Consider the following 20,985-nt stretch of genomic DNA (forward strand, 5'->3'; position numbering starts at 1 on the left):
TGTGTCCCCTGGGGAAGGGGCATCCACAGCTCCTGGTGGGCACGGCCCTGCCTGGGCACCCCGTGGCTCTCCAAGACTGGAACTCCCACCAGAGCTGGCTGGACCACAGGACCCTGTCGGGGTGTTTGTCCAAACGGCCTCCGAGCAAGGGAAAAGCTTTGCAAGCCTTGGAGCCAGGGCAGCAAAGTTCCATCAGGCAAGTGGGAAAAAAAGCACAGGGAAATTCCAGTTTAAGGCCACTTGGAACAACTGTCCTCACCTGGGGGAGCAGATGCCCTCCCCACAAACACCTGAGGTACAAAGGCACTTAGGTAATTGCCTTCTCCAGGGTGCTGGGAAATGCAAGCAGGCTTCAGCAGGTAGTGAAACAGCTTTTGCTAGTAAGAGCAGGCAGAGAACCCAGTGAAAGTACTAAGGTGTGTAGGAATTCAGGAAAATTGGAAAGTACACGGGATGAATGCTCAAATACAAATTGTTTTACTGAATAATTTACTTGCAGAGCTGAAAGGGAAAGGGGTACCACCTTCAGCACAAGATTCCAGTTTTCCTGCAACAAGCTGAGATTATCCATGTGCATGCTGGCACATGACAAGGTCAAATCCCACTGTTTCCCTCAGGAGATACTTGAAAGGGGATCTCCTGCCCCAGCCATAAATTCTCAGGCTCTCCTACCCACCCTAAGCTCCCACTAGAGCACGTACAGAGCCCCACCAGTGACACCTGGCACCCTCCAGCTCCAGGGAGCCTTCCAGGAAAGATCATCCTCACTGCATCAGGAGCAGCAAAGAGGCTGTTAGACACTGGAGAAACAACAATCTGGGTCAGGCTATGACAGGAAAGCGGCAAAAGAAAAGATTTCTCCTGGAAGTGGATCTGGAAACAGCCTGAGAGACCACATTCTGCTCCTAAGGGGTTTATGCCACACACGTGAGAGGCTCAGGAGGACTCCCCTGGTTGTCAAGGCAGCCGATTCCAGCGCAGCTCACCAGCTTCAGTGCCGTGGGAGACTTGTGACTGACACCCCTGCACATCATTCCAGTCCTCCCCCGGGGCTGGATACACCAGATGGAAGCACACAACACCATAAGAGTTTCTTTTAATACTGCCCCTGCACGGGGCTTCACTGTAACAGAAATGAGAAGGCATCTTTGCCACGAGCTGCCCAGGGCCTAAAGACTCCAGGCAATAACAGTGCCTCTGGGAGAGAACAGCCAGAGGGTGAAGGAGTGAGTCCAAGCAGCTCTGGAGTGGCCCAAGTCCAAAGTTTGGAGTTGCTCCAGACAAGCCCTGGCTGGTGCTGGAGGCAGAGGGCTCTGCAGCCCCTCGGCAGTGCTGGAGCAGCAGCATCAGGAGCGGCTCCGGTCTTCATGGTTGCCTACAATCATTTTGCTGTAGAGTTTCTGTTGCTCCTCCTTGAAGGCGTCTTTCACCTTCTCCCTCTTCAGTCCTCCATCCCTGGGGAGAGAGTCGGATCAGGGGGGCTGCAGAAAGGCACTGCCTTCGGATGGGGCCGCTCAGGGCAGGTCAGAGTTCCAGCAGCTGCCCCTGAACCACAGGGCACACTGCAGGCCACCTGTCCCCAAGGGCAGTCACTGTCCCACTGGGTTCTGCCAGGAGCTGCCCCCACGGCCCTACAGCCCAGGAGCACATGCCAGAACCCAGGAACAGGGAACTGTCACCAGGAAGAGAAAAGCCTGCCTGGACTCACCAGAGCAGATCCACGAGGCCCCCCTGCCTGGCAATGGCTGACTTCACTCGATTGGCAAACTGCACTGCGTCCTCTTCAGGCTGTGGCAAAGTCAGACAGCTCAGCAGCAGCAAGGGCCAAAGAGGAAGGAGGTGAGACAGGCCAGGTTCACCTTACTTACCTGTCTGGTCATTGGGGGCAAGTACCAGACGCTGCAGACAATGGCCCAGCTGGTCATCATCCTGAGGAGGTAGGTCACCATCCCGTATTTGCTGCTGTTCCAAAAGGCATCTCCGAACTGAGGGTCGTACTGCAGAAGCAGAAGAGTTCATGAAAGTCAGGCAGTGGCTGCACCCTCCCTGAGGCTCCAGCTTCCACCCAAGTGCAGCTACAGGCCAGCTCTCCCAGAGTGACCTCAGCTTTCCTGTGCTTTCAGACCAGGCTGGACTGGGCTGCCAAGACAGAGGGCTACTTGTGCCCTAAGAACGTTGCCTTCTCATACCTTGATGGCTACAGGGTAAACTGTGGCTCCGATTTCAAAGCTCCCCTTCTTGAACATCATCACAGATGTGTTGTTGATGCACGTTCCTGGAAGAGATAAGCAGTTTTCTCAACTTCTGTATGCAAGTCACTTCAGAAGTCTAAGCTACAGGCTTAAGGGCTGGGCCACAGGAACTCCCCCCTAAGCCTCAGTCCAAGGCCTGTTCTCTGAGTGCACATCACTGGGACATCATGGATCTGACCCCCACGTTCTGGGCTCAGGCAGCTCTAAAGACACAATGTCCCTTTGTCTCTGTGAAGGGTCTCAAGCCCTTGGCTGTGTGAGAAGGGAAGGAACAGAGATGTGGTGCTGTCCCAAGGTGCCCTCTCCACCAGGGGCTTGCCTGGCCTTGCTGCACACTCACCTTCTGGAAAAATAAGAATGGGCAGCTTGCTCTTGTCCTGGACATGTTCTGTGAGTCTAAACAGAAGAGTGTCACCAATTAGCAGAGGGGACAGGAGCTCTCACTAGCAATCCACACAGCACACAGTCCTTGCCCTGCAGTCACCAGGGTGCCAACAACAGGGGCACAGTGTGCCAGCACCGCCGAGGCCAGGCAGTGCCCTCATCCAAGGGGAGTGAGCAGCTCCTCCCTCCCCAGCCTGCAGCCCCTCCCCAGCCTGCAGCCCCGCCCTGCAGCCAGCGACTGTCACACCTTTTGGCCACCAGGTGACGATCTCTGACCTCAGAGCGCTCGAACCAGACGTGGGGACAAGCTTTCACCATGGCCCTCTGTATCACACCCATGAGCCCGCCGTGGACCTGACCCACCTGCACAGGGCAAGAAGACACAAGTTACAAGACCCGGGCACACATGACAGGCGAGGCAGCTCCCAGCTCCACAGACAAGCTGAGATTCATCTTCCTACCCCTGCCCTGGAAAGGCTGAGAGGAAAAGTCCCAGGCTCTGACAGGAAGGACAGACACAGCCAGACCCAAGTGCTTTCTGCGTGGCACAAGGTCCAGCTGCAGAAGTGCTTTGCTCTTCCAACAACAGCAAAGCCCAGAGCTCTGCTTGCAAAGCCATGCCCACACACCCCTGGTGCTCTGAGTCCCAGGCCAGGCTTGCTCGAAAGCCATGCACAGCAGAGTCTGACAGCCCTGCCATGTCCTGCAGCAGTTCTGCCTGCTCCAGGGACTCTGGCTGCCCACTCCCTGTCCCACCCACGTTGCTGCTCCCTCCCCGGGGGCAGCCAGGCCCTGCAGGCAGAGCTGGGCCCTCACCATGGCGTAGTAGCCATCGCTGGCCAGGATGATCACGTCGATGGGGGAGGTGTGATTGGCCACGCAGATGCCTCCGTTTCGGGGTCTGTTTTCTCTAAATGCAAAACAAAGGCAGGGGTGAGGAGAGGAGGGAGGAGAGGGGCCTGCACGAGGCCCAGCCTGGAGCAGCTGCCAGCAGGGCCAGCCCGCCGGGCAGGGCCTTACCGGTCGTGGTAGGTGATGATGGCTGTGAGGGCCCGCACGCAGATCCGGTAACACATCAGGTGGACGTGTTTGCTCAGGAACTCCTTACACCTGCAGCCAGGACAGAGACAGTCACTCCCCAGTCCTACAATCTCCCCTGTAATGGTGCCACTCAGCCCAGCTGCCCCAGGCCCAGAGCCAGCTGAGCCTTCACGTCTCTGCCACAGAAAGGCAGCATGTCCTGGGCTTTGCTATCAGCTTATGGCCACTCATGAGAACCAAACTTTGGCCTTTGCTCTTTTCTGTTATTACTCCTTTCAGAGACCAGGGCTGAGCGCTCTGCCACAGGTTTAGTGTTCACATCTAGGCCCTTTGTTTAGCATCAGAGGCTGTCTGTCCTGAGAGGCTGTGTCTGCAGGTGGTAGGACAGACAGGCCTTGCAGGAAAACTTCAGGATTACCAGGTCTCAAACTGCAGGGGGTGCTCCCCATCTGCTCTTCCCTTGAAGACGAACTCACCTTCCATTTGGCAAATATCCCACCACTGTGGTGCCAGTCACCAACAAGCTGATGCCAGTAAATGCCAGGGCTATCCTGCAGAAAGAGGGAAGCCACATGTTAGCAAAACCAGCCACGGACCCTGCTCCTCTGCTGATGGTGCTGAGCAGGGTCCACAGGCTGGGGAGCAGCTGCCTGGCTGCAGCAGGAGCAGGCCAGCACAGCCCCTGGCAGGAGGGCCCAGCACTCACCGCAGGGGCAGCAGGAAGCAGTAGCGGATGAGCACCCCGAGGCCCCAGAGCACCGTCAGGCGCAGGCTGATGTACTGGAAGTTGTAGTTGGTCCTGCTGAGCAGGTTCCAGGACTCCAGCTCTTCAGCTGAGAACCTCTTGGTCACCTCATCGTCCATGATGGTCTCAATGCCTTTGCGGCAGAAATAGAAGATGTCTGAGAGCTCAAACTCGGGGGTGTCCAGGGCTTTGCCGCTGCCGCTCCGGCGGAGCTCCTTGATCTCCTCCTCCAGTGACGTCGGCTCCTTTGCAATGATACCTGCAACGTGCCACAGGCAGCTCTGAGCAAAGTGTGACCTGCCCGCTCAAAGAGAGCCACGAGCCAGGCCCTCCCTTGCCCACCTTCCTCCAGTCCAGACAGGCACAAACCAGCCCTCCCCACTGTCTAGAAATGAAGCACTCCCAGGGTGCTTCCCTGCCCTTCCTCATGAAAAGGACCCCTCCATAACTCCCTCCAATCCGTCTACATGGAAAAGGCTTCCCAACAGACCTCAGCTGCTCAGAGGCACCACATCTACCCCATCTCCCCAAAGGAATTTTGATCTTCCTGTGCACCCACGCAGGGTAGGATCTCACCATTGACATAGGGCTTGTACAACGGATGGTTCTTCTCCTTGGCACCGCGCTCTATTCTCAGTGTCGCCCACTGCAAGACAGACAAGACAACCACGAGATGGCACAGCAAGATTTCCTGCAGCTTCCGTGACCTCTCGGCTCTGCTGCACCTGGCACGTGGTTGCCACTGCACAGCTTCTGGCTGAACTGTGCATCCTGCTTGGGTGGAGAAAGCTGCTCAGGGGACCAGAGCTATTTTTCAACCTTGTTTCTTCCGAACTCAAAGCAGAGACTGTGTTTTCAGGTTGCTGCTGAAAACCCCAGGCTGATGATGGGATGGGATCCTTTCCCCTCCAATTCAGCTGATGACTGCTGCTGCTTCTCAGCTCACCAATCCACAGCAGCAAGCACCCTCAGACAGCTGGCTGCCAAATCCCATGTCTGGACTACCTGTTCTCTCAGCTACTTTTCAAGGGCACCAGCACAAACTGCAGGCTGGATTTCTGGGCACTCTTCCTGCCTGCCCTCCAAGAAACCTCCGCAGCCCGTAACTCCTTGCATCACCCAGGCCTGGGAGGACAAGCTTCCGAAGGAGGAGCCCTTGTATACAACATGCTTATCTGTGAGGGAGGGGAACTGCTGGGAACTCCTGGCATCCTGCTCTCAGGAGGCAGATGTGGGAATGCTGATTGCACACGGAGTGTCTGGCTCACCTCGCAGCCGCCTCTGCCAGCAGCAGGAACTGCAGGATTGCAGAAGACTGCCTAGACACTGCCATCCCAAGAGAAGTCAGCAGAGGAGCTCTGACCCCGCAGGAGCTGAGCAGCCTATGGAGAAGGCATTCATGGCAAGCCCAGCACATCTCCATCCTGACTGCAGCAGCAGCAAACCCACCTGGGCAGCACCAGGCAGGTCCCTCCCTCCCCACCGACACGGGTGTGTCGCTGCCAGACAGGCCCCGTGGCTCGGGCTGTGTCCCACCAATTGCCAGACCAGACTGCTGCCCCTCTGGGTTCCCAACACTGGCCTCGAGAGCTGGGAAAATCATTTGGGCAACTAATGGCCCCCAAACATGCAATTCTGAATGACCAAACTTAACGAGCGAGTTCCCACCAACTCGGGGAGCAGCTGTGTGTGAGTGCTCCTCTATCCCACCACTAAGACTCTTTGATAAAACCTGAAATACACTTCCCACTCCTTTCAGAAAAATAGGTTCAAACACCAAAATAGGTGTTGAGAGTAAATGTTCCTGAATTGAAGGGGAAAAAAAAAACAACAAGGTGAAAAGTTCCATTTCAGATAAACCAGACTTCTTATTTTTCCCCCTGCTTCAGTCAGTAAATTTGAAGTCAGGTCTTCAGACACCTGTGTTAGCAAAGCCCCTAACAAAGACCAGGGTCTTCCCTCAGGCTTTTAGGGGGACTGGGAGTTTAAAGAGCTGAACACTGTGAGCTCCAGGGCTGTCTTCCCAAGCCAATCAGCACACAGGTTATATCCCAGCCAGAAATACTCTGAGGATGACCAGCCCTGTTCAAACAGCAGCAGCTGTACCATAAACCCTTTAGCAGCATGAACTCCACATTTAAGAGTCTAAAACCTCCCCAGCAAGCACAGGGTGCCCTTTACCTTTCACCTGGGCTGCCAGGGTAGGGTGCTGTAGGCTTTACCTACTACTCTTAGTAGATAAAAAATTCTGGTCAGGGCCTTGCTTCAAGGAGAGGTGTTGGCTCAGAGACAGCCCACAAAATTAGACCGCCAAAGGCAGGCAAGGGAACAGCATGACCCCAAGCTGGAAAATTCCATTTGGCCTCTCTGTGCCAAGAGGGTCGGCAAGGGCTGCTGGTCATCCTCTGAGGTGGCAGGTCCAGACCGGCTCAGCAGGCGACACTCCAGGACAGAAGCATGTTGAGAGCTCTGGGTTCTGGCCACAGACCACTCAGGGCTTGCAGGACAAAAGTCCTGCCTTACCTCCTGCTTTTGCTTCGTCCAAACATGTCCTGGAGAGGAGCAACCTGCTGGCTGCAGGCTGGTCCCTCCCCATCACCCCACATCGAGGGGTACCAGAACTCTGCCCTGTCTGGGACAGGAACCCCTCCAAACCATCCCTCAGCACCCCTCAGACCCTGCTGCATCCCTGCTGGCTGCCCAACCTCACCAGCCTGTTTCTTTACTTGAAGACTTACCAGATTAATTAGAGGGAAAAACCAGCCCACAGACAGAGGTCTGGTAAACCACATTTAGCCAAGATGAGCCAAATGGGTCATTTGGCCCCAGCATGACACCAACCTTCCACCCTGGTCATCCACGATGCCCTGCTGAGGCAAAAGCCTCTCTTCCTAGCACGACCACACTTGACAAAACCCCTGCAAACACACAGAAAATTCTGAAAACACGACTTACCTGAAAAATTTTTAATAAAGTTTTCATGTAAACCTTGCGGATGCCAAAGGAGACTCCAAAAATTGCTGGCACGATGATGAAAACCAGAAGCAGAGTGAAGAGGACAGTTATGGAAATCCCCAAGAGATTAACCACCAGGCTGTCAAAGGGCAGCAGGAGGAACATGGTGAAGGGCCCAGGCAAGGCCGGGGCCCTGCAGCCAGACAGAAGGACTGCCCGCAGCGATGAACCAGTCCTCCTGTTACTGAGCAACAGTCTCACACACGCACCGAGTCCGCAGCCTGCTCACAGACCCCATTCCAAAGTCACATCCTTCTGGGGCTCTGAGAGACAGGGAATCAGGGATCAGGGAGAGCACTTGGGAGAACAAGCCAAGAGTCTGCCAGGAGGCCAGGCGAGCCGAGGAGCTCAGAGCAGAGGGCACAGGCACGCCGGCCCGTCCATGGGCGCGCGGGGGGCACGGCAGCGACACGACCGCGGGTCCCCTCCCAGGCTGCTGCCGAGCGAGTCCTGCAGCGGGGCAGCTCGTGGAGAAGCTGGCAGCAGAATCCCCTCCCGGCTGCTGAGAGCATGCAGAGTCTCTTCAGAGGGACAAGGTGGAGTCCATCCCTGAGCCTGCATTGGAGGAGATGGAGGGAGTTGGCACTCGCCGGAGCCTACCGTGTGTGGAGCTATTATTGTTCTCCCCACGAGGACACGGGTGCCGGCGCAGGTCCTCGCATGACGCCTGGAACGGGTTCAGTCCTGGAGGCCCCTGGCATCCACTCAGGCTGAAGGGCTGTTACAGACACGAACGAAGCCTGTGTCGCTGGGAAGTTCTTCAAACAGCGAGTTGGCTTCTTGGCAGACGAGGCACTCATGTGCCACCAGCAGCAGCGGAGGAAAGAGCAACCCAAGTCAGCAGCTCGCAGAGGTGTCAGCGCAGAGATGGTGGCAGGAGGCCAGGGACAGTGGGCTCTGGAACCTGGAAGGCAGTGCTTGAGTGAGGTCACACCACTGAGAGAAGCTCCTGAGACACAGCAAGACTCGGAGCAGGACTCCAGCTACTGCCTGGCACTGTCACAGACTCAGGAATCACCTCCTGCTGCCACTTGTCCTGTATTTTCATACCAGTCCTGTATTTTCATACCACGCACACCTCAGACTCAGGTAGAGCAGACTCATCCACAACCATGCCTAAGGCACGGGACGCTGCAATCAGGTCCCAAGCACAGGAAAGGAGTGACAGAAAGCCCTTCCTTGTGACAGATCTTATCGCCTCCCTCATTTCAGGGCATCCCGGAGCACTGAGGAGGCGAGGTACCCAAATTCCTGGGAAGGCATCACTTCCTCTGCTCCTGTACATCTCATCCTCGGTCACACAGGGCAGCTTTACAAACAGTTCAGGACAGGAAGTTACCCCAGGGAGAGAATTACTGATGATGATTAGCCAAAGAGGAATTTGCTGGGGCATGGGGACCAGTGAAAAGGTCACACACCCTGCACTGCAGCCCTGCTGGGGGAGGATGTGCATGCACAGGACCAAGGCTTGTGACAACAGCCAAGTCTGCTCAGGGGAGACTCCCCTCCAGACACCACCTTCACCTGGCTATGGAGTGTCAGCCTGAGGATGGGATTTAACAGGTACCTGACAAGCACACAGGGCAGAGGAGAGTCTGTGAAGATCCTCTTGCTCCCCTGTACAGTGCGTTCCAGCTGCTGGTTGAGCACGGCTGTACCAGTAACGCTAAGAATATGGTAAGTGCTTCAAAGACACACGCACAGACCATGTCCTGGGAGAGGCAGCTCGTCAGCCACACGTGCCCATTATGCCGGAGCCGTCACCCATCCGAACCAGGACTCACGCCGGCGAACAGGTCAGACCGGCCCCCCGAGCCGGGGACGAGGCCCTGTGAGGGCTCGGCTATCGCTCCCGTGCACCGTGTCACCGCCGGGCCGGTGCGGCCCCGCCCGTCCGGCCCCGCCCGGGGCTGGGGCAGCGCCCGCGGCCCGCACCGCCGCCCCGGGGCTGCAGCGGGACCCGCACGGCGGCGGCAGGGCCCGCCCGGAGGGCCGCGCTCGGCTCCGCTCCTCGGCGATCCCGGCAGGGCCGGGCCTCGGCCCTCCCGGCCGCCTCCGGCCCCGGGGTGCGCGCGGCCGCCCGGGGAGGCCGCGCTCCCGGGGATAACGGTGCGCGGCCGGGCCGGGCCCCGTCCGGCCGCGCCGGGCCCGGGCGGGGCGGGGCGCGGGGGCCGCCCCGGGCGGTGGGTCGGTCGGTCGGTCGGTCCCTCCCTCACCGCTCCCTCACTCACCTGCCGCCGCCGCCGCCGGGCCCCGCTCCGCCCCGCCACGTGCCGTGCGCGCCCCCGCACCGCGCGGCCTGCCTGACGTCAGCGCGCCGCCCGCGGGGCCGCGCCCGCAGGGCCGGCCCGAGCCCCACGCCGCCGGCAGGGGGCGCCCGCCCGGCCGGCCCCGCCCCGCGAGGTGGGAGGGGAGGATGAAGGGCAGGAGGAGGAGGAAGGGCAGGAGGAGGATGAAGGGCAGGAGGATGAAGAGCAGGAGGGGGATGAAGGGCAGGAGGAGGAGGAAGGGCAGGAGGAGGAGGAAGGGCAGGAGGAGGATGAAGGGCAGGAGGATGAAGAGCAGGAGGGGGATGAAGGGCAGGAGGAGGATGAAGGGCAGGAGGAGGAGGAAGGGCAGGAGGATGAAGGGCAGGAGGATGAAGAGCAGGAGAATGAAGAGCAGGAGAATGAAGAGCAGGAGGGGGATGAAGAGCAGGAGAATAAAGAGCAGCAGGAGGATGAAGATGAGGAGAATGAAGAGCAGGAGGGGGATGAAGAGCAGGAGAATAAAGAGCAGCAGGAGGATGAAGATGAGGAGAATGAAGAGCAGGAGGGGGATGAAGAGCAGGAGGCAGAGGCAGGAGTTGCAAAGCGCCGTCACTTTATTAAACTCCCCGTTACAGCACCAACGACCGGCGGTGCCCCCGCTGCTCTTGGCCCAGTGGCCCCACACTAAGCCCTTCTCGGGACGGCGGAGCACGAGGAGCCCGTCCCCTCCCCAGCAGCCCTCTCCACACAAGGCACTTGGGCAGCACTGGCCCCCGTGGCTCCCTGCGTGGCTCAGGCACGGCCACGGGCTCCAGCCCACAGCCTGTTCCTTGTCACTTGCAAGAACCTACAGGAGTCACTCCAAGCAGCAGCTTCCAGCCTCTGTGGCAGGAGCCAGCAGGGAAAAAGCTTCTGCAGAGACCGGTAGCTGCTCATAGAGCCGTGGAGGAGCCAACAGAACTGTGAGCAGCATCTTCTGCAGCTGGCCCTTCCCCCAGGACTCTTGTACCATGTCTGGGATGTGGAGGGGACCTACATGTCTTCACACACCGCCCTCCTACCAGTAAGGAGCCTGGGTCTCTGAACGCTGCCAGGTCTGCAGGTGAGACAGGACCAGGGCGGCAGCCCCAGAGGTGCCAAGGTGCTCCCAGGCCCCACTGGCACTCTTCACGGCACGGGAGGATCCGCCCACATGGCGGATCGTGTAGTTCTTCCCATGGTTGTTGTCCCAGTGGGTCTTCTGTCCACACTGGAAGGAGATGCAGAACTCGGTGGCCCTGCGGCCGCTGGCTGGCTTGGGCAGGGTGAGCTCAAAAGAGAAGATGTCTGTGTCGGCTGAGCCGTACGTGCTGTGCATGTACTGGCAGGGGACGTCCCGGAAGCTCTTCCAGCCGTCGGAGGTGATGCGGACTGCCACCTTCTTCTCATAGGCAATGTTTCTGACCTTCACCGTCCCTGACAGAGCACGGTCCTGGATCACACAGCTCTCCAGGCAGACGAGGTTCCTGTGCAGGCTGCTGCGGAAAGCTGTGTAGTCCACTGAGGGCTGTGGGAAGTCCAGCACGTACCTGCACGCTTCTGGGCGTGAGTCCCACAGCCTGGGGCGGAAGGAGGCAAGGTCTGACAGGGCATGCTGCAAGTCACAAAGGTCCTCCTCGATCCTTGAGAAGAAGCGGACGGCCGTCAGCGAGAGCCCCTTCATATCAGCAAACACGACTCGCTTCTTCTTCTGCCCCTTGGAGCTCTTGGTGTTGTCTCGCCGCTCGGGCTCAGGTTCTGCGCTCGGCTTCTGGTTGAGACAGGATCGGAGGGGTTTGCGGCCTCGGCTGCCCCGCAGCTCCTCGTAGGAGTTCAGTAGCTTGCGGATGGGGGGTGAGTGGCTCAGGCAGAGCCGCACGGCCAGGTCCACGGGCATGGCTGGGGGGGCGACAGCCCGCCTGCCGCACACCTGGAAAAGCCTAGAGGCGAAGAGGGGGTCAGGCCCCGGCCGCCAGCCCCGGCGAGCCCCCCGGCCCCGCCCGCCCCGGCCCCGCTCACTCGCCGCAGCTCATCGCGTCCCGCGCTCCGCTCCGCTCCCGCCGCGGCGGCTCCGCCTCAATGGGGCCGTGGGAGCGCCCGCGCCCGGGACACCCCGCCTCGGCCAATCAGCGCCGAGGCCACGCCCCGCCACGCCCCGGCCACGCCCACCGGAGCGGGCAAGGAACCGGGAGACCCCCGGGGACAACGGCCCCGGGAACGGGCCCGGCGGGGACAGCGGGGGGAACGGCACGGGAAGGGCTCCTGGTGCCAGAGAAACGCGAGTGCTCTTGGAAGAACTGCCAGCACCGGGAGGAAGAGGAGCACGTTCCTCTCACGTTGTCTTCAATGGGGGAGGCTCAGAAGGGCTTTGTAATCCCTTTTCAGGTGCCTGTCCAAAGACAGCTATTTCCAGGGTGTCTAAGACAAAGAAAAGCCCAGACCCTGGGCTCATCCTCAGAAGCTTCTTACCCTAGTTGTGTGCACTGAGAAAGAAATTTGCTCACACCTGAGCACTGTGGTGTCCCTGACATTTATATTCAAAATCACCTTCACTGTTCAGCTCACATGTGACTCCTTGACATTAAAGACTGTCACCTAAATCAGATCACCCCTGCCCTGTACTCCCCGCTAATCTCCCCAGAGCTGTCTAGCCATTTATGTTAAGCAGCCCTGATTGTTCCTGCTGACAGCACAGATTTTCATCAGCTCATGACACAACTGACCGACCTATCAGTATTTCTACACGGCTTTTCATCACCACTGTGTCTGAATGTCTGCAGTACAAGGCAAGACACCACTCATGGCATGACCAAAGTGAGGCTGAACCCAGTGCTCAGCTGGCAAAAACCTGCTGTTCAGCCCCAGCCTGTCAGCAGAACATCTGAAAGTGCCTTCCTAGCAAGGAAACCATTTGCCCCACCTTTTTCTGGACCCTGGGAGAGCAGATCCGGCTCAGGCAGGGAAATCACAGCTCACCATCAGTGCCCTCCCTGCGACCTCTTTCACCATCTACCTACTCTGCATTCAGAGCTAATCACTCAGCAAACCAAAGCCATCTCACCCGGGGGGAGCAGGGAACAGGGAACATATTTGAGCCCAAGTTTTACAGCAGGCCCTGTGAAAGCCGCTCTCACTGCCCAGTCTCTCCCAGTGGCACAGATTAAGGTGCATGCATTGCTGCATCTTCTCTGCCTAAAAGCACAAGCTAAAAACCATCACTTTCTCGACAAAGCTGTGGACACGCCTCCTTCCCCCAGCACAGACAGAACAGAGGTGCAGTGTTAGCAGTTCCAGAGCTGTCCCAGTATTTAGTCATGGAAGGACACAAGAGCAGGTAGCAGCATTTTCAGGTTGCCACAACTGACTCTCACTTGGAGCCTGAGTGATCTCAGCCTACCAGCCATGTCCACTCTCCTGCCCAGCCTGTGAGGACACTGCTGTGTGCCAGCTGCCAGGCTCCAGAGAGGAGCTGCACCAAAGGCACTCTGGATACCACCAGGTCAGCTGAGGTTCAGCTGCTAGAAGAGGACAGTGCCACTCATGCTTGCAGTGCAGCAGCCACGTGAGATGCAGCGTGGTGGCAAGCACGGGCTGTCTGGACTAGTGTTCAGTCAAACTGAATAGGGCCAAGGAGAAAGCTGCCAGACGTGCCACCCAGACAGTGCTCAGGCAGATCCCTGGAGCACGCTCCCGCAGCAGCAGATTAACGAGGACTTTGGCTGGGAGCTCCAGTCACCTCTGTGAAGCTGTCTGGCTGTAAATACAGGCAGGGCACAATCCACATCCCCCCTTCCTGGGGAATGTGCTACTGATTCCTAAGGATTAAACCCAGCCTCCTCTTAACGTCTATACTTGAAAGAATCTTCTTTACCTAAATGGATTAATTAGGAAGACTATAAACCACACATGCAAAGCCACTCACACTACAAGATGCCCTGTGTCACCCCTTGCCTGGCAGAAGAAGGTGCTCCCCTCACACAGACCATGCAGGGAGGACCCTGCCCTGGCCAACACGAGCCCCTGACAGGTGCTGAGGTACCACAGGACACCCTGGCTTCCCCTGGAGGGGACCCGGCCTGGGTGGCCCCACAGGGAGCTCCAGGGAGCCCCGGGCCGTGCGTGTGTGGGGAGGGGTCGTGGTAGCTGCTCCCCCGGCCCCACACTTACCGCTGCCCTCAGATGAGCTGCACGGCGCCCGAGGCCACCAGCGGGGCCACGGTCCTGTAGCGGATCAGGTGCTGGGAGCCCTCCTCCAGGTCGATGGCGTATTCCCTGTGGGCACAGGCGGCACCTGAGCTGCAGCCCAGCCCAGCCACCGAGACACCGACCCGCACCCGCGCGGGCACGAGCCCACCCACCTCTGCTCATCCGTCTCTGGCTCCACCAGGATGTTCTCCTGCCGCTCCAGCACCCTCAGGAACACAAAGGAGTCCAGGTTGGGCTTCGGAACTGCACACAATGGATTCAGAGCACAAGCTCAGCCCCTGCTGATGTTCCTCCGTGGGACACCAAGGGGTCCGAGGGACAGCAAAGGGAACCCCAGACACCTCTGAGCACACGTGTGCCCTGCCTCAGGGCAAGGCAGGACTGCAGAGCAGGGCACAGCAAAGGGAACCCCAGACACCTCTGAGCACACGTGTGCCCTGCCTCAGGGCAAGGCAGGACTGCAGAGCAGGGCACAGCAGGACCCTCCAGCAGCAGCATGGAGCTGTGTTACAGCACTGTCAGCACATCATCTTTGCTTCTCCTGAGCAGCAGCTGGAGGACAGGCCCTCACATTCTGGGCTCCCACACTTTGCCCTGGCACTACAATTTTCAGCTCGACCTGGATGGACTCACCTGATTTTAGGAGAGACAGTTTCTGCAGGTTGGGTGGCATGTGTTTTAGGGCCACGTTTTTCAGGTAAGCCTCTGTGTTCGCCATGTACCTGGAACAAACCATTGGAGCACTGACTGGTTCAATGGAACACAAATCTGCAGGGAGAGTGCTGTTGTTGCCAGCAAGCAACAGCCCCTGGTCCCACAGGCACAGCCAGAGACAGGCCCCTTGGCTTACCCTGGTAACTAACTGACTCAGGGTTATTTTGTTTCAGCTCTCTTTTCTTGCCCCTAAGGAAAACTCCTGGTAAAACACACTGATCCTTACTTCAGACCTGTCTACGGCTCTCAGTCTCAAGAACTGTTCAGCATAACACACAGGGGAGTTCTGTAATCTACAAAAAGGGAGGAAGATGCCTCGAAAACCTACTCACTCTTTAGCAAAAGCAAACTCCTCTGGTGACAGGATGGAGGGCTCCCCTTCAGCTCGAGACTTCTCCTTCTCCAGGATGTGGGGGAAAAACTTCTCTATCTGATATTGGAACAAAATCCAAAAGAATGATACAGACTTCTCCCAAGAGTTCAGTGCCCAAATCCCCACTCTCCATTGGCTTCCCCTACAAGCAGCTGCATGAGCAGCCACAGGCCAGCCCAAATCCCTACTCCTGAACAAACTGGGACACCAGCCAGGCTGTACAACCACATGTGCAATGGCAGGGCTCAGGCAGAATGGGCAAGCACTCAACTGTGCCACTCTGGGCTCAGGTGAAGGAAACAACACTCACAGTGTTGTGACCAACACTACTGTGATCTCCCTTCACCACCACAGGGCGTGTGCCCAAAGAATTCATTCCCTTGGGCTGCACTTCGGAGAACAGGGAGAGAACACACTTTAACTAAGTGTCTTGCTGAAGGAAGAGGCCCTGCATGGGTAAGAATCCCTCCTTTTGAGCAGTGCCCCTTTCTCCCCCCTGGGCTGCAGAGCCAGTGTTACCTTCACCAGCCGACACCTCAAGTAGCTGCTGAGCACGAAGCGGATCCTCTCGATCTCCATGCGGTGCACGCTCACCTTCAGGTCCCCTCTCTTTGCCCGCTTCAGGTTTGCTTCCTGCAGGGAAAAGCCAAGAGACATCGAGTGGCTGAAATGTCAAACAGCAAGAAACAGAGAGCAAAACAGGTTTTGTACATAGAACCCATGGAATCAGACCGTGGCTGCCCTTGGTGACCCAAAGCACAGTGTTCTTGTACCCCTCAGCCCCTCCCCAGGGCAAGCTCAGAGAGGGTGCTCAGTGAGCCTTTGTCCCAGAGACAGGGAGCAAACAACTCCCAGAGACACCCAGGCGTGTGTCTGCCAGTCCAGCCAACCGAGGGCCCCTGTGCCGCCCCCCAGCCCTGCAGAACCCACCATGTGGTCCAGCTGCTCCACGACACACTCGACGATCTCGGGTCTGCTCTCCAGCAGCTCCGGAGCGAACTTCTCGTTGAGCCAGGCCTGAAAGAAGGCAGGCTGCCGGTGTGAGCGAGGAGCGCCCTTGCAACACGCCGCGCCCCCGGGAGGGCACAAACGCGGCCGCGGCGAGCCCGGGGGCCCGCACACGGCCCGGTCCCGCAGCGCCCAGCGCCCCCCGCTCCCCAGCGCACGGCACCTGCTCCAGGCTGCGGATCAGCTGTGCCGGGGTGAGCACCAGCTCCTCGCTGCTGCTGCCGCCGTCCGAGTCCGCGCCCGCCTCGTCCCCGCCGGGCGCCGCCATCGCCGCCGCCATCGCCGCCCTCACGGCGGCCCCGCCCACCGCCGGCTGCGCACGCGCGGCAGCCTCCTCAACCAATCAGGAGGCAGATGCAGCGCGCGGCTCTCGGCCCGGGCTGACACCTCCCGCCCCCAGCCCCCCCGGCCCCCGGTGCCCGCGTCCCCCCGTTCCGGGTGCGAACCGTTCCGGGGAGCAGCGGCCCCCGCCCAGGAATCGCCGCCCCCGGAGCCGCGGGAACTCCCCGGGAACAGCCCCGACCCGATCCCGGCCCTGCGCTCACCCCCGGCACCGCCACACAGACCCGCACTCGGTTTAAGAAAAGGTTTACTGATCAGTACTTCTGCCAATATTGCAACAGCTGTGAAAGGCAAACACTGTTACACAGTTTAGAAAAAACAATTTTTTATACAATGAAAATATTAAACAAATCTCAAACAAAACCCCACAGTGGCTGAGGAATGAGCCTGGAGTTCCAGATCCAGTATTAGCACCTGCAGCACCACCAAATCAGCCCCTGGGCCCCTGCTCAGTTGTCTCTTCTGAACTCCTGAGTTCCTTCTACAACTGGACACTGACACCCGGCACCTAAACCCAGGCTTTCATCAGGGAAAAGGATGGAAGAGAAAGGATTAAGCCAGCTGGGACTGTGGGCCCTCCATGGTGCTGAGCAATGTCCATGCACGAGGCTGCCAAGGAATGCACAGCTCTGCTCCTGCAGCACCAGGACTGAGAGACCACCTCACACGACACCTAACAGCTCGTCAAAGCCATGTTTTCCTATAATTTATAGATAATAAACCCATAAAGAAACAGTTGTACACTTCACATATTAATCAGAGTAGGGTGGGAGTTGTTATGTTTATTGGCTCAGCATCCACTTTACTGTGCTCTCTGCTCACAGCCCAACAGGCCCCTCCTGGGGAGCACAAAGACCACCAGGGCTCAGGTCTGGCCACTCCTCCCTTCCAGGGATAACCAACACATCCACACAAGGAGCACTTTGCCCTCTGGTTTCCTACAAGAGGCATTGCCTTGGGTCACTCCTGGCCAGGAAGAGGCACTGTGTATGTCCTCACTCCAGCACCGACCTGGAGGGGAACTGCCCACCCTGAGCTGGAGCTGTGCAGAGCCCGACGGAAGGACAGAGGGCTTTGAGAACCAGGGAGGAGCAGCACTGCACTTATGGGACTAAAGCTAACCCTCTGCTGGGCTGAGGGCCCCGATTCTTTCAGGGGAGAAAGCAGCTTTACCACTTCTGCTTTTTCTTCTTCTTCAGAAAAAAAAAATAAATCCCAAAGCCAAAACAAAACTAAAAAGTGATTTCATTGCTTCAAAATCTCCTGTAAAGTGGATGCTGACCAGCTAGGTCACCCCCTGGGGAGCAGTTTGAGGAAGTTAGTCCTTGTAGTAGATGGCACTGTGGATCTGGCAGCAGAGAAAGGAATGATGCTCTAAAGTAGGAGGTAGGGGAACCTTGGTACAGCGAGTCCACCGGTGAGCTGTCGTCTGCAAAAGAGGTTTCACGGGATTAGAAACTCCTCCTAAGTCAAACCCTTCCACAGCTGCAGGTTGTTATCTCGGGAGGACAGGCAGCAGGAGCAGCCTGAGCAGAACTCAGCACTCTGGATTTCGTTTGCCCAACAGGAAATAAAGACTTTTATTCTGTTTCTTTTTGCATAACAGGCATAAATATTTCCTCCCTCTTTCCTGCACACACTGCCAACAACCCAGACTTTACACCCCCATCCCAGGACCTGCAGAGCACCTAAGACAGGGCAGCCAGTTCCAATTTGAGCTTTCCAAATTCTGATGTTCTATATCTCCTCTGAGCACAGAGAAGAGGCTGGGATTGATCTGGGATCAAGGTAACAGGTACCTGAGACTCCACAGTTTTATCTTCCGCTGGTCAAACCTCTGTCTTCATAAATGGTAATTTCAATCTGCACAGAAAAGCTGTTAGGGAAACACACCATAAAGAGATTATGAAAGCATAACCAAAAAAAGGCAGGAGAACATCAGGATGACGGGACCTTTGACCTCTGCTTCATTCCTGCTGTTTTAAGGGAGGTCTCAGAGCTCCAAAGCAAAGGGAACAGCCCATGTGAGATGCCCTGTCAGGTTGGGTTCCACCACATTTTCACTGCCTTTCCATCTGCCAAATCTTAATGTACTAAAACCTGAGCAGAGACCAGGACACGACTATCCCAGGGTCTGCTGTGCCACAGATCAGGCCTGAACAGAGGTGCCACACTGAGACAAACAGGCAGCACGAGCCAGGAGACAACGTCAGAAGCCACAAAAGGATACAACTCTGAGTCCTCTTTCAATGGGGTCTGTCAGCAGGAGGCCCTGAGGAGCGTAGATCTTCTCATTCTGTTCCTGGATGAACTTGGCAATTTTCTTTAGAACCTGCCAACAGAACAGCACAGGAGTCACAGCTCCTTCCTCAGGCTTCCTTACTCACGAGTCAGAGCCCCAGCAGTGTCACAGGTATGGAGAACCAGCACACACCTGGTGTGACAGCAAATCCCTGCAGGACCCAGGGGACTCAGGGACACCCCTAGGGGATCAGGGGCACCCCAAAGGGACCCAAACTGAGGTACCTCCACAAGGAATCTGTCCCACGACACTGCAGGTCACAGGAAACCCCCCCAGGCCCACGTCCTTGCCCGCAGGGGAGGCAAACACATACCTTCTCATAGTGTGTCTCCATGCACAGGAAGATGGTGTAGGCAGTCAGGCAGGCCAGACACCCCTCCAGGTAAGACTGGCCCCCAAGTTTTTCAGCTTCTGCATAGAGGTTGTTCAGCGTCCGGACCGTCTCCTCAAACTGCTGCCTGTCAATCTGCAGGAGAAGCAAGAGGGGCTGTCACAGCCTCCCACACCCTCAGACATCCCCCTCCTCTCCTGGAAGAGCTGCACTGTGCTCAGAGCCCCAGCCTGAAGGACACTCAATCTCAGGGTGCAGCTCCTGTGCTCGGGCCGGGCCTGGATTGCAGCACAACGTGCACACAGAGCCCCTCAGAGCAGCACAGAACACCCCTCAGCCACCCTGAGAGAACCTGAGCCCACAGCCAGCAGAGACAAGCAGGTGGGGAGTGCCTGGACGCTCCTGCTGCCCACGGAGCTGGCCAAACACCCCCCCAAAAAACACAACACCCCCAACAATCACAGTAAAGGAACGAGGGCGAGGAAAACGTGGAGCAACAGAAAGAGAAGGGGGCAGGAAGGGGTGTTTGTTTTGCTGTCAGCTGAGGATCTCACACCTGGCAGCATCGAGCAAAGCGAAAGCACTTGAGGTAGCACTTGAGCGGCCTCGGAGCGCGCTCGGCAGGACGGGCAGGATTCCACGGGGGGGGACGGCGCCAGCGCCCGGGGGCACAGAGCCGGCTCTGTTCGCGCAGACACAGCGGGCACACTCTGCTCCCCTGCTGCCAACCCGCCGCCTTCCCGGGACCCAGACACGGGACCGGGCCCGGTACACGGGGGTGGGACCCCCCCCCCCGCCCGGCCTCCGCTGCGGGTTTGTGCAGGAGCCGCTGCCCCACGCGCGGGGGTCCCGCGGGACCGGCCCCTGGCCAGCCGGGGCGCCCGCCCGTCCGGCCCAGCCCGGCCCGTCCGGGCCCGCTGGCCGAGCCCCGGCGCGCCCCGCCTCACCCTGTTCTCCAGCTCGGCCGGGAACTTGCTCTGGAACTGGCAGCGCGTGCCGCCGCTGTAGTCGCGCTGGATGAACACCTTGCCCGACACGGGCGCCTGCTGCGGCCTCATCGCCCCGGCCCGGCCCCGCCGCCGCCCCGCGCGCTTTGCGGCTGTCGCGAAAGCGCCGGCGCCGCGCCGGGCAGGCCGAGGGCGGAAGTGCTGCCCGCACCGCGCCGGGGCGCGGCACTGCGCAGGCGCAGCTCCGCCAGGCGGCTGAGCGGCCGTGTCTGCGCGTGCGTGAAGGGAGCCCGCGCTCCATTGGCTGCGCCATCACAGGAGGAGGGGGAGGGGCTCCGCGTGACTCCGCCCCCCCCGCCGCGCACGTGGGACCGGCCCGGGAACGGCCCCGGGAACCGCCGGGAACCGCCGGGAACGGCCCCTCCCATCCCGGGAACCGCCGGGAACGGCCCCTCCCATCCCGGGAACCGCCCCTCCCATCCCGGGAACGGCCGGGAACGGCCCCTCCCATCCCGGGAACCGCCCCTCCCATCCCGGGAACCGCCGGGAACGGCCCCTCCCATCCCGGGAACGACCCCTCCCATCCCGGGAACCGCCCCTCCCATCCCGGGAACGGCCCCTCCCATCCCGGGAACCGCCCCTCCCATCCCGGGAACGGCCCCTCCCATCCCGGGAACCGCCCCTCCCATCCCGGGAACCGCTGTTGTGTCATAGAATCATAGAATAGATTGGGTTGGAAAAGACCTCCAAGATCATCCAGTCCAACCCCTGAACCATCTCCAATTACTATATCATGGCACTAAGGGCCACATCCAATCTCTTTCTAAAAACCTCCAGGGTAGGCCGTTCCAATGCCTGATAACCCTCTCTGTAAAGAATTTCTTCCTAACATCCAACCTAAACCTCCCCTGGCAGAGCTTGAGCCCATGTCCCCTTGTCCTATTGTTGGTTGCCTGGGAGAAGAGACCAACCCCTGCCTGGCTATAACCTCCCTTCAGGGAGTTGAAGAGAGTGATGAGGTCGCCTCTAAGCCTTCTCTTCTCCAGACTAAACAACCC

General features: G+C 58.6%; 4 protein-coding genes across 5 annotated transcripts; all 4 read right to left on the bottom strand.

Annotated features, from left to right (window-relative positions):
- Positions 1-1,078: 1,078 nt before the first annotated feature.
- Positions 1,079-9,746, bottom strand: GPAT4 (glycerol-3-phosphate acyltransferase 4). 2 transcript variants are annotated; one of them, XM_051811771.1, is made up of 13 exons: positions 9,669-9,746; positions 7,378-8,341; positions 4,999-5,068; positions 4,384-4,681; positions 4,154-4,228; positions 3,657-3,746; positions 3,453-3,546; positions 2,884-2,999; positions 2,593-2,648; positions 2,190-2,275; positions 1,869-1,997; positions 1,709-1,788; positions 1,079-1,455 (listed from the first exon to the last, which is right to left on the bottom strand). In XM_051811771.1, exons 2-13 carry the CDS (start codon positions 7,540-7,542, stop codon positions 1,347-1,349), a joined length of 1,368 nt encoding a protein of 455 aa, XP_051667731.1. In that variant the 5' UTR covers positions 7,543-8,341; positions 9,669-9,746; the 3' UTR covers positions 1,079-1,346. The 2 variants fall into 2 exon arrangements, with proteins under 2 accessions (XP_051667731.1, XP_051667730.1); XM_051811770.1 differs by lacking the exon at positions 9,669-9,746 and adding an exon at positions 9,005-9,281.
- A 536-nt stretch (positions 9,747-10,282) lies between these two features.
- On the bottom strand, positions 10,283-11,601 carry LOC127482046 (protein phosphatase 1 regulatory subunit 3C-B-like). Its single transcript, XM_051811977.1, has one exon. The coding sequence runs from the start codon at positions 11,599-11,601 to the stop codon at positions 10,744-10,746; it is 858 nt and encodes a 285-aa protein (XP_051667937.1). The 3' UTR covers positions 10,283-10,743.
- Positions 11,602-13,871: 2,270 nt separating this feature from the next.
- GINS4 (GINS complex subunit 4) lies at positions 13,872-16,318 on the bottom strand. The gene is made up of 7 exons (XM_051811978.1): positions 16,169-16,318; positions 15,928-16,014; positions 15,517-15,630; positions 14,957-15,054; positions 14,544-14,632; positions 14,063-14,153; positions 13,872-13,976 (listed from the first exon to the last, which is right to left on the bottom strand). The coding sequence occupies exons 1-7, from the start codon at positions 16,283-16,285 to the stop codon at positions 13,880-13,882; spliced, it is 693 nt and encodes a 230-aa protein (XP_051667938.1). The 5' UTR covers positions 16,286-16,318; the 3' UTR covers positions 13,872-13,879.
- A 259-nt stretch (positions 16,319-16,577) lies between these two features.
- On the bottom strand, positions 16,578-20,122 carry GOLGA7 (golgin A7). The gene is made up of 5 exons (XM_051811982.1): positions 19,928-20,122; positions 18,963-19,115; positions 18,578-18,679; positions 18,147-18,210; positions 16,578-17,776 (listed from the first exon to the last, which is right to left on the bottom strand). Exons 1-4 carry the CDS (start codon positions 20,036-20,038, stop codon positions 18,163-18,165), a joined length of 414 nt encoding a protein of 137 aa, XP_051667942.1. The 5' UTR covers positions 20,039-20,122; the 3' UTR covers positions 16,578-17,776; positions 18,147-18,162.
- Between the last annotated feature and the right edge of the window lie 863 nt (positions 20,123-20,985).

The sequence above is a fragment of the Manacus candei genome, unplaced genomic scaffold, assembly GCF_025592945.1.
Source record: "Manacus candei isolate 608988 ecotype Guabito, Panama unplaced genomic scaffold, ASM2559294v1 h1tg000084l, whole genome shotgun sequence".
NCBI classification, from domain to species: Eukaryota; Metazoa; Chordata; class Aves; order Passeriformes; family Pipridae; genus Manacus; species Manacus candei.

Excerpts from the sequence above, each read along its gene's own strand:
- GOLGA7 (XM_051811982.1), bottom strand. The coding sequence starts at position 20,038 with ATGAGGCCGCAGCAGGCGCCCGTGTCGGGCAAGGTGTTCATCCAGCGC. Across the intron at positions 18,680-18,962 it reads TGGAGACACACTATGAGAAG|GTTCTAAAGAAAATTGCCAA; the intron begins GTATGTGTTTGC and ends TTCTGTTGGCAG. Across the intron at positions 18,211-18,577 it reads TTGAAAGAGGACTCAGAGTT|ATTGAAATTACCATTTATGA; the intron begins GTATCCTTTTGT and ends TTTTCTGTGCAG.
- LOC127482046 (XM_051811977.1), bottom strand. The coding sequence starts at position 11,601 with ATGCCCGTGGACCTGGCCGTGCGGCTCTGCCTGAGCCACTCACCCCCC.
- GPAT4 (XM_051811771.1), bottom strand. The coding sequence starts at position 7,542 with ATGTTCCTCCTGCTGCCCTTTGACAGCCTGGTGGTTAATCTCTTGGGG. Across the intron at positions 5,069-7,377 it reads CTTTATTAAAAATTTTTCAG|TGGGCGACACTGAGAATAGA; the intron begins GTAAGTCGTGTT and ends TCTGTCTTGCAG. Across the intron at positions 3,747-4,153 it reads GGATATTTGCCAAATGGAAG|GTGTAAGGAGTTCCTGAGCA; the intron begins GTGAGTTCGTCT and ends TCCTGGCTGCAG.
- GINS4 (XM_051811978.1), bottom strand. The coding sequence starts at position 16,285 with ATGGCGGCGGCGATGGCGGCGCCCGGCGGGGACGAGGCGGGCGCGGAC. Across the intron at positions 15,631-15,927 it reads TGGAGCAGCTGGACCACATG|GAAGCAAACCTGAAGCGGGC; the intron begins GTGGGTTCTGCA and ends TTTTCCCTGCAG. Across the intron at positions 14,154-14,543 it reads ACTGTCTCTCCTAAAATCAG|TTCCGAAGCCCAACCTGGAC; the intron begins GTGAGTCCATCC and ends CATTGTGTGCAG.